The 11,690-nt window shown below is 39.7% G+C and overlaps 1 protein-coding gene across 1 annotated transcript in view; it reads left to right on the forward strand.

The window, feature by feature from the left end:
* Positions 1–9,343: 9,343 nt before the first annotated feature.
* The window catches only part of LOC311422757 (keratin, type I cytoskeletal 20-like), a 5,145-nt gene continuing 2,798 nt past the window's right edge, over positions 9,344–11,690 (forward strand). Inside the window, exons 1-3 of the mRNA XM_084496108.1 lie at positions 9,344–9,877; positions 10,715–10,797; positions 11,010–11,250. Coding sequence (XP_084352234.1) covers positions 9,455–9,877; positions 10,715–10,797; positions 11,010–11,250 — 747 coding nt within the window. The 5' untranslated portion in view covers positions 9,344–9,454. The remainder of the gene's footprint in view (positions 9,878–10,714; positions 10,798–11,009; positions 11,251–11,690) is intronic.

Here is an 11,690-nt window from a genome sequence, read left to right on the forward strand (position 1 = left end):
CCAGATCCAACAAGCCAGACCTGGTGTTTGTAGCATCTGGACAAAATGTGCCTAGGTCTTGTACGATTTTCTGTGCTATTTAGAGATACATTTAGTTATCAAATGTACAGAGCCTATCGGCATTGCTGTGATATAAATAATTATAAAAACTTGTAAGTGGTTCCTTACTTCTAAATCAAAGCAAAGGATCTGTCCTGCACTAGGTTTTGATTGTGCTAAACTACAAGGAATGAAGAAAGAAAACTCAGTAATTGCAGGCTTTTACAGAACAAGCCTGTTTTTATTTCACATTCTCGTGCAGTGCGTTGGCTTCGCTCTGCCCGAGCATCCTCCCATGCAGAAGCGAGAGATGCACTCCCTGCACGCCTGTGCTATGCTCAGCTGTGGTGCAAACAGCACTGGCAGAGGTGTAAGGCACAATTCCCCTTCCACCCCACTGCTCTGAAGATGTTAACCTTCTCTTGCAGCTGTGTCATGGCAGCCTGTAATGGTCAGAGCGGTGTGGCTCACTACGCTGGCCTCACAGATCATGCACTTTACCAACATCATCACACAGTGGTGGCTCTAATACCTCCATTCAGACTGCTTTTAATAATTTAAGTAAACCAATTAGTCCTGAAACATATAAATATTAGTCACACTACACTCAATTTTCTAAATGAAGGCAGGTATTTAATGACAAAAAATGCTTATTCTGGGCATTTCTCCTGTCTTCAGAACGCTGCGTTTCACTGCAGATTTCTTTTTGTTGGACAAGTAATGAACGATACTGTGTCACTGGCCACGTGCTGCCCTGTATCTGGTGGTTATCCATCATTTCTGAATTTTGGTTCTGTGCCCTGAATAATAACTAATGATTCTAATATCCACCTCTTACATGCACTGTTCACATTCTCACAACACAGAGAGATGAAGTTAGGGCGATAATGAGCGGGATAGTATTATCATTCCCATTTTATTGCTTGAGAAATTGGAAAAAGAGATGACACAACTTGCTCAAGGCTGCAAAGAAAGTCACTGATAGCGACTAAATTAGAATTCATCACTTCACAGCTTCTACTTAGCTCAGCTATTAGATAATTTGACTTCCGCAAAGAGCCACTCTCGGTTCCAGCAATCCCTTCAGTACCTGATCACGCTGGAGAGATAATCTGACTGTTTTGTTTCAAGGGTGCACTGCTGGTCAAGATCCTGCACCTAATTTGATCACGTTCTTCAATTTACATGAGTCAGTAGCGCTACTAAAATTAGTCATGTAAAAAACATTATGACAGTGTGGGTTTGCTGATTTTGTGGTATTTGGGACATTCTAAAAATGAGACGCCTTACGTGCCTCTTTCTCTAAGTCTCACATCAGTGTCCTGAATGAAAGGAAATCCTCACGAGTGTGGTACTGTATGACTTTATTTTATTATTTTAAATTATTTTGTAATTTATTGTACTTAAACTGTTTGAACAGTCTGCTAGCTGCAGTTTCTCAGTATTCGACATCCACAGAAGTGCTGTTTCAGTGTCAAGGAAGTGACTGACCCAGGCCCAAAAGAAATTGCAATTTTTTTGATTTGAAGTATCGTAAAAAATACCACACTCAAAATGAATGTCCACAGATAATATTCCATAGATGGAATAGGAGAGCAGAAAAATATCATTGGGAGATAATGTCATTTCTAAGTCTTAGTGAATGATGTAACAAAACTTCTGCAAACTGACAAGACAGAGGAACTTAGAGTCTATAAAAGGAGGCTGAAACCATCAGCATTCTCAAAACACTTCTTGTAGTTTCACCTGCCATTTAAGGAAGTCCTGCACTAAATAATCCTCCAACGTGATTTATAACAGACTTGAATGCACTCCAGAAGGTGTTATGACTCACAGCTCATTTCACTTGTAGAAATGTTAAAACTTATTAAGGTGTATTACAATATGCAGCTTTGGTAAGTGAATTGTTGATCCTCTGGAAGAAGTTTGCAATGAGGTAATGCAGTAATGGTTTGTGCTATTAATCACACATTCTTTCTGGTGATGTGGCCACACATTGGCAGGTTTGTTTCTTATTTATGAGCGAGAAACTTCTCTCGAATGCAAAATTTTGCTTTGTACCTGTCTTGTTAATACAGATGGAAAATTAAGCCAGTCATTTCAGTAAGAGAAGAAAACAAAATCTAGCATCTACAACACTGCTAAAAACACTGTTTGCATACTGTTATTGAAGCACGGAGAATAGGTGGAAGAGCCAGTAAAGCATTTCACAATGTCCACACCCTGACCTATAAAGGTGTCTAAAGTTTTGCTGTGAGATGCCTGTTCCTGTGTATGAATCACGTAGAAAAAGGAAGAATCTATGAACAGGAAAGCAAATAAGAATAATGCTGGAGAGGCTTGCACCCCCTGCCCTCCACACTTCCTGTACTATAAAGCAAAAGCATCTTAATTACCGACTCTAATGCGCACTTGGCTTCGTGAAATCAGAACTAATCTGGGGCCTGTTTTACTACATACTGCTTCCTCTTCATTCCTTCCTCGGTATAGTTCTGTGTTTCTTTCCAAGTTACGTTTTAAAGATATCTTTAATTGTGTAACTATACTGAAATGACCTATTTGAGCCATACATCTAAGGGTTGGCATAAAGGAATTGTTTGCAAAAAAAACACATTAAACACAAGTATCAATACATTACAACTGTATTTTGGACTGTCCTTATGACAGAAACTTAGAGCTGACAAAGTACTAGACATGACCTCATGGTGAAACAGGTGCATGGCTGCTTCTTCTAGACATATTAAATTGCCTTTTGAATGTCTGAATATGCATCAGAAGCTTAAAGGCATAAAATCATAACATCAGCTGTGGTAAAGACGCTTTCAATAACTATCTAGACTTCAGGGGTAAATTTTTCTGCAGTGCAACGTCCTAAGGACAAGTCAAAAGGATTTAATTTGATAGGCTGTTATTAGGCTCTAATGAAAGCAACGAAAAGGAGGAATATAATTTAATTAAAGAAAACTTAATTTAATTTAGAGGAATAATTATTTGCAGCAGGCAGGGAAAAGAAGAAAGAAACAAGCCAACAAGTAGCTGACAAACTGTACAGTACTTCTTTAGTACTGATAGTTCCAGAGAAAAAGTACCCATTTTGGCTCAAATCTACACCTCCTGAATCATGCATGCAAGAAACTAAAGCATAAAAGGCATAACACAACTAAACTGGAAGCAACTCTTAGCAGAGCAATTTCAAAGCAGGAAATATGTAAATGCTCTTAGAAGCAGACAGAAAACTGTGATTTTAAAGTTACCAGTGCAGGAAAAAACACCACCACTTCTCTCCTTCCTTATTATAGAGACAAATAATATTTTTTTAAGCCATTTCAGTGTCCAAGCTCCATTTCTTTGTTAATCTTCCCACAGAACAGTTTCAGAGCGGTTACCTTACTGTGAATTATATGTTCCACTGGAAATAACATTGCCACAAAAACATAAAAACAGAAACAAACAGACAAACAAAAACCCAAAGGAAGAACAAGAAAATCCTTTAATGTCTAGAGCTTTCAGCTCTCTAAAAATTAAGATATTCGAGTATCAGTCATGAAGAAAGGGGCATCATTCAGAGGGGTAATGAACACGCCTATCACCACAAATTCAGCTTTTGGGATTTAGAAAGATAGATAATCCTCGTTGCCATTGCTTACAAGCTCCCTGCCGTACACAACGCTAAACTCTTTGTAATTACAGCTTGTGGCTGTGAAGATAAACACAGCTTCACACATTTGGCCGCAAGAGCTATGCAAAACATTTTTCTTCTGGACATAGGAACAGAAAAGTGGGTAGTATGTGAACTTTTGTTATGTAATACGCCACTTGCATTAACTGTGCTCAGCTTCCAGCACGGCTTCTCCAGCTGTAGCAAATGCTGCACGGCCTCGCACACGCAGCTCTTTTCAGAAGGCGTGTGGTGGCCTCTAGTGACAGCCAGCTATACACGCATTGCACCTCTGCTCCGAATGGCACGAAAATGGGACTGCTACGCCTACGGTATGACAGCAATCTGTGCCTTCTGTGCGATGCTTAAGGCTAATGGGGCATTTTTAACTGGACGTTTCTGTTGAAATATTGGTGTATTGCACATTCCTGAAATGACAAGGACTGCTTTCTTAAAAAAAAGCTAGGGAAAAATTCTACACAAATGTGAATGCGTGCGATGCAGTGTGTTCATACACGGCTTTTATGGTGTACTATCAGTGTGTGTATATATTTGCACAGGGCCACGAAAATGGTATTTGCTTACTGAATTATACAGATAGGTTTGAGGTAGTCCTGTGTGGAGCCAGGAGTTGGACTCAGGGAGTGTTGTGGGGCTCTTCCAAGTCGGGATATTTCATGATCTGTGATCTCGGAATATCTGCTCATGGTTACTGAACTGTTCCAGCTTTATGCTAGCTGTATATGGTTTGATATGACTGTATACAAACCACACATTTATGTTCACAGATGTTCAGTAAATGTTGCTATTGGCTGTTGCCGCACCTAGGAAAAATGCAAAATTCACCGGCTTACTGCTTTTCTCAGTCCAACGTTGCACATGATTTTTACAAGGGAAAAATTCCTGCTGGTAGACTTTTAGATTATATTAGAACTGATATTCATGATACTTTTAGGGGAGAAAAAGAAGAGAAGGCTCATTTGTATGGCCTGGAGCTGTTTTCCTTGGCACTGAAATCTGATTCTGCTCGAGGAGAGCAGCTAAGACAGGAAAGGCAGCTCCCGACTTTCATTTGCAACCTGTGGTTGGGGAAGGATGTATCCTACACACTGCCATGCGCACCACTCCGAGATCTGGAATACTTCTACAAGTATCACACAATTTAAAGGGATGTTTTAAATTTACCTTTGCTCAAAAGCTCACCACAGAAAATAATAAGGTGAGGTGTTTTGATGATTAGGATATTTTCACTGGACAAAAGATAAAAAGGAGAGGGAAATAGGGAAAAACTATATATGTGAGGAAGACAGTGTAAGATCTTGGGCTGCAGACGTTCAGGGCTTCTGTGCAGCTGGTTAATTAGTGACATCACCTGGTCCTTGCTCTCATCTGATTTGGTTACGGTGCTTTTGGAGCTTGTCCAAGCTCCATCCACTCGTTCTGTGGGAAAACCTCTATTCTTTCAAAAGACTAAGTAATGACAATAGTGAGAAATCTTTTTTTCTTCCCATGAACTTTAGTCAGACCCATACATTTCCCATTTAGTGGCTCCCAGGTAAAAGAGACCAGCGTGGGACATATCCTAATAACAGGTGCAAAGGGAAATTTCCCGCAGACTGCAGGGATTATTGTTCCCTGTAACTTCAGCAATCAGGGAAATCATGCTTTCTCAATCTATATTGCTACACAGTGCTCCTGGATCACAGTCTGCAAAACACAAAACACCTCTGTTTACTGTTTGCGTTCTAGGGTGCAGCATTTGCATTAACAAATGGTGCAAATATATGTTCAGGGTGGAGAATTGTCCTAAGAACTTTTTCAGTCTTTCAGGAAAAAATAAAGAATTCAAGATCTGCTATTGGTTCATATCTACATAAGAAAATTATTTAATTTTTTGCCCCGAAAGCTCATGTTACATGGTTTCCTTTGTTGTAAACTGGATGACATAAATCAGGAAGCAATGTCTTCTCGTAAGTAGGCTACGAAGAGAAGAAGGGGAAATTCTCAGTCACAGAAATACTGAATAGTGGAATATGGCCACAATATTGAACATGGAATTCCTCTTCCTTGAATGCACTTTGTACAGTGGAAGTCTTTTTACGACATCACTATAAGAGATCTTCGGGAATCAAACTCTTATGGCACAAAACCCAAACTGAAATCAACAACGTAGTTACCAGGACTACTGAACGGGCACTGGATTTCACTGTGAAAATGGATCATCGCTAAAGCCTGAATTCAAAGGCTTTTCTTTAGTTAAATCCTCAAGTCAGCCAAAAGAAAAGTGTATGTTCCACCTAAAGGCTGCAGAGACACAGAACCAAAGCTGGGTGTGTCTTTTTTCCTTGAACTCTCATGACTGGTTACATATAACTTGTTAGTAACGGTGAGTAATACGAAATGGCATGCACACGTTATCAAAACCCTTCATGAGTTATCTTCATAGCTCTGTAATAGGCACTAAATGTCTGTCATATAGGCAAGAGATCTTCAGGACATCAAACAACTCACTGATGTTGCTATGAACATTTTGTTAGGACTCCACACCAACCCTTCAGACTGACCACACCACCGCAGGCAGCGTTACGCAGGGTTATCCCCAGGCTGTCCTCAACGGAAAGCGCACAGCGGAGTCTTGAGTTGGAAACTGCACTACCAAACTGAAGCACTAGCAAAGCATTAACAGCACCTCTTCCACTGATCAAAGCTGCAGATATCAGACAATATAATATTTTTGATGTTTCTCAACAGCTATTTAGATTATCTCCTGTTACAATCATTTCTGTGAATAAAAATAAGGCGGCCCCTATTCTTCCAGATAACACCTGGGCATAGTTCGAGTGGCAGCAGGAGCTATCAACCACTCCCAGCTGAGTGTAACTGTGCAGCTGTGAGCCATGACAAGTCAAATGCCCTCCAGCCAGCTGAGGGACACAGCCCACATTACATTTCTGGTACAGATACAGCCTTTCCTGTTCACTCTTGCAGTTTTCAGTGGTTTATATATTCAATGATTCATTCAACATATTCTGTGAAAATCTGGATTGAGGGAAAAAAAAAAAAAAAAAAGGAGTAAAACCCACCTGTGGTATGAATTATACCTATACCAAACCTTGTAAATATTCTTACAGATATTCCAGGTTATTTTTTGGAAGGAGAAGCATATATAAACTGATAAGACCGGAGAAATTGTCAGTAAGCAAACTGGAGAAGAAAAGAAACAATGCTAGGGAAATTCAGCCTGGTATCTTTCAAAGCTATGTCAACTTGACACTATTGCTCTTTACATCCAGCTGGGTATGCCTTGAACACTTTTGCTTAAAATCAAGAGGATTTTGGAAGAAATAGGACTGCTGAAGGTTCAGCTCGACCTTAAAGAGCAGAGCCTGTGGCCAAGACAAAAGTCTGATCCAATCCTGTTGTCCATTTTTATTCAGGTCACAGTACAAGATGAAGTCAGAGCAAAGTTTAGAAGGTTTTATATATTGGTGAATTTTATTTTGCTATCAATCTGAAATGTATTTTTTTATTATTCTTATGTTTCTAGATAGTCTCCAACTTCTATAAATTTCAAACATGTGACATTCATTTAACAACACATGCAGTTAGGGTTTTTTTTGATATTTAAACTCTGTATCTGCTTCCCCATATGGAAGTAAGGTAGCTGTGAATAGAAAGATTAAGAATTTGACCCACAAAAGCCAGTTTAGGCCTTTGATGACATCCTGCTGCATTTATACGCAAACATGAAAGTTAACAAATAGCCTTTGGCTTTTCCACAATGAAAGAAAGAATGAAACCTTCAAATGAGGTTTAGAAAAAATACCATCAAGGTAAATGGAAACTAATTTTAATGAATACTGAGAAGACAAAGCAGAATGTTTACTATCAAATAGGCTATCAGAAAATATTGTAAGAGATCCAGGCAGTGAAGTTCATAGCCAAGAGATGTAACCGTAGCAGGATATTTTCTGTATTCTTCTTACAGTTGTAAAGATGTAAGCTCTGCCCTGTCCTATCTAGTCTGAATGCTTTCAGTAAATAAAAGACCCACCTTGAGTTTCTATAGCAACAGCCCAAATGACTGGGCTAGTGTACTTTGATTTGAACTGTCATAAAAGTTTTTCAGACATTTATCCTTATCGGTTACACCCAAAGATGTTCAAGGTCCGAGACAATTCATCCAGCTGAACAGCATCTTCATGCAAAAAAAAAAAATCTGCCCTGCATGCTGATTACTTTGGTTTGGAGACGTGTACTTTCAGAACAGCTAACGATGACACCTTAACTCTTGCCTTGCTACAGTACTGTTTAAACTGATCTGTTGCACTGTGATCTAAAAGCAATTTAGCAGAATTGGTTCTGCGATATCCCAGGCTTGGCTGTTCTCAGAAACCTAAGGATGCTTCCAAGATACGATCCAATGCCCCCAAGCTTTGTGTCTCACCCATTTCCTTGCCCCACGGTGGAAGACCACTGTGTTCAGCAGCTGCTTTCCACTAGCACAAAGAGCACTTGTTAACTGTTCTACGTGAATAGCTGTACATTAATAATACACTAAGTACAGTAAATGCAGTGCCCCAAGGAACTACACCTCTGCTTTGTCCTGGTGCACACCTGCTACAGGCTTTCCTGCAGCACTAATAACCCCCTCAGCAACCAGCTTTGTCCCTTGCCTTCCATTTCATCTCAGCATTGTGCATCTCAAAAGCACGCACCACCCTGGCTTTAGGAACTATTAGAAACACAGCCCGTTGGGTTTCTTCGCACACTGAACAGAGGCAGGTGGTTTCCTGGTAATGACTACAACACCTGTGTTTGTGGCAAAACAGCCAGCAGTGGAACAGGTCAGCTGGGGGTATCTTAGCCCAGCACACTGACAGGGCAGAGGCACCCTTGCTTTGCTTTAACTCCAGCCATGCAGGAGGGATGGGAGCTGTGCTGGGAACAGAATCTCAGGGCCTTTTATCACTCCATGGATGTCAGCATCTCACACGTAAAATGAAGTGGGCAACCATGATGATTTATGATACTCTGATTATTTTATCTCTCCACAAAGCCATACTCTGCTTAGTTTCAACTGCACTGAAACCCAGTTCAACTTGTAAGGGTGTTCTAATACTCAGTGACAATACATTCAATGCAAGCTAACTACAACGCTGTTCATTTTTAAAACTGAACACCACTTTGTGCTTACTAGGAAATGAATCAGCAGGGTAGGTACAGATGCCACCTTTCTAATAATTTATAGACAGTTCCAAGCTGTCCTCAGGCCTAGACCATGGCTCACTCAAGAGAAATATATACTTGATTGAAGATATAAATATTTGAAGTCTCGTCACATATAGTCAACTCTTAATTTTATAAACTGCACATAGGGGTAAGAATTGACTTGGTTGTTCAAAAGGGCTATAGAGACAATGGGTTCAGATACACTGCTATAAATGATTCAGCAGTTAATTTGTTTTATCTTTTATTCAAAATGGTAACTAAGCAAGCCAAACTATCAAAAAAAAAAAAAAAAAAAAAAAAAAAAAAAAAAACCACCACCCATTGCATTACCCAGAGTGCGGGGACAATATGCTGTGGGTTATTTGCGCTGACACCAATTACTTTATGTGTCAATAGAGGTGGGGTTCATGACATTGTGCTTCCTCTTTGAGATACAGTATAAAGGTTTACGGAGCACACGCCGCTCTTCACTTCAGCTGCTCTGTGTGTGTGGAGATTTAGCCCTTTCATTTGAAGAGGAAGAAAATGGCATTCTCTAACCGAAGCTTCCAGATGGGTTCAAGCACCCGCTTCCAAACTTCTGCACCCAGTGTCAGCGGTTTATCTGTCAGGAGCTCAGCCATCCAGAAGCTCCAGGCACCCAGTGTCTATGGCGGAGCTGGGGGCTATGGCACCCGCATATCCGCTGGCAGCAGCCTTGGACAAAACTTTGGCAGTAGCTTCCAGCTTAATGTTACTGGTAACGATGTGCTGCTCGCTGGCAATGAGAAATCGACCATGCAAAATCTAAATGACCGGCTGGCTTCCTATCTGGAGAGGGTGCGCTCTCTAGAAAAGGCAAACTCCTTGCTTGAAAAGCAGATCAAGGAGTGGTATGAGAAGAACGTCACACACGTAAGGCAGGACCACAGTGCTTACTTTAAAACAATTGAGGATCTTCAAAATAAGGTAAGATTTCATACAGCTATCTATAAAAATATGAATTGCAATTTGGGTGGAGATGGGTAACAATCTGTTGTGTTAACCCTACTTGTTCAAATTGTAATTGTTTCGACCAAGAACAATAAATGCTTTACTATGACCAGATACAAATCAGTGACAGATTATACATAGCTCATATATGCCTACAGATGTGAGTAATCTAATATGTGAAAAACCTCAGAATTAATTAATTCTATTATATTTGCCTTAGGTAATTTTAATAGTTTTCTGACTATTAAAGTTTTCTGGTGATCAAGTGAGAAAGGGCTTTCATTTACATTAATTCATCTGCTGGATTTTGTCCTCCAGATACGATAAATCCATTGGACTTACATCCAAAATCCAGATCCCTTTTATGCACTTTAAAGGGAATTTAGCTTAAACCTGGACAACTAACAGACTGCTAAAGTTTAGAGGATAAAGTCTGCATACAGAATTAATTTCTAGGAATAGATAAGTGTCCGTTTATGTGCACAGATTCTCATCCTCTCCTTCTCCTGCCTCAGAACGTTTTTCTATTTTCAAGCAGATTTGCTTCTATCAGTACCATAATGTGCAGGAAAATATAATACATTGATAAAATAATGCATTTCTCAATACATCATCTAGATGCATTATATGCACTTCACTGAGATTATATATATATAATTTTCTTTTGAGATTAAAAATATTTTTGGTTGCTGATGCACATTCAGTTTCATAAATGCCAAACAAAGCTATCTTCTATAATGTTTAAGAATCACTCGGTATCCATTGCAAGTCTTGCTGTCAATGCTTCATCCATTTCCAACCATTCCTTTCTAGATTAGTGCTGCACAGTTGGAAAATGCAAGGCTTGTCCTGCAGATTGACAATGCCAAACTGGCTGCTGATGATTTCAGACTGAAGTAAGTTGCATGAGCATTTCATACTTTCTCCTTCTTTTTTCTGTTCATGAAAGCTTCTAGTTACTTATATCAAAGCTGAGAAGTAAACCTTCTCTAATGCAAAGTTTAGTAAAAAGAAACATTTTAGGACTAAGGCAGTAGTAGTTATTGATTCTGTCATTTTCATCAGACAGCTGTGTTTTGGTGATGACAAAACAAGCCTTGTTTTCCAGGTTTGAGAATGAACTCCTTCTCAGGCAAAGTGTTGAGAATGACATCAATGGACTGCTGAGAGTTCGTGATGACTTGACTCTGACGAAATCTGATTTGGAGTCACAGATTGAAAATGTGAATGAAGAACTACTTTTCCTTAAGAGGAACCATGAGGAGGTGAGAGCAGCAGAACACTGTTGTGGAGAGCTTTTTTTGTCAGTGGCATACATAAACTCAGCCGCACTCGGAATAATGAAATCTTCATGATGAATATGAAAGAATATTGCACTTATGGTGGGATTCAGCTCCAGATTAGCACATCAAAATTTAGGTGTCTATTCATATATTACCTATGTGAATGCTATTGCCTATGGTTCTGTTACAATCAACTGAGAGACCGACAAAATAGACATAACCTGGAGAATGACTCATCTCACCACAGAGCAAACACCCACAGGCTGCTCGGCTGAGATGCCCTCTGGTCTCTGCTGGTTGTAACAGGAGCTCGGCTCATGCAGAGATAGCTGCGAGTCAGGTATCTGTACTGGGTATCTCCTAGGTTAGAAACTAAGCAGTGAAGGTTTTCTTTAAGAATAATTTATGTTTTATGAATTGCTACCACACAAAAGCATGCAAATGGGAACTATGACTTCTACACTCATTCCATGGATCTGGTCCTGAGGAAATCATCTTTTTATAAT

This window comes from Aythya ferina (genome assembly GCF_964211825.1).
Source record: "Aythya ferina genome assembly, chromosome: 23".
In the NCBI taxonomy this organism is placed as follows: domain Eukaryota; kingdom Metazoa; phylum Chordata; class Aves; order Anseriformes; family Anatidae; genus Aythya; species Aythya ferina.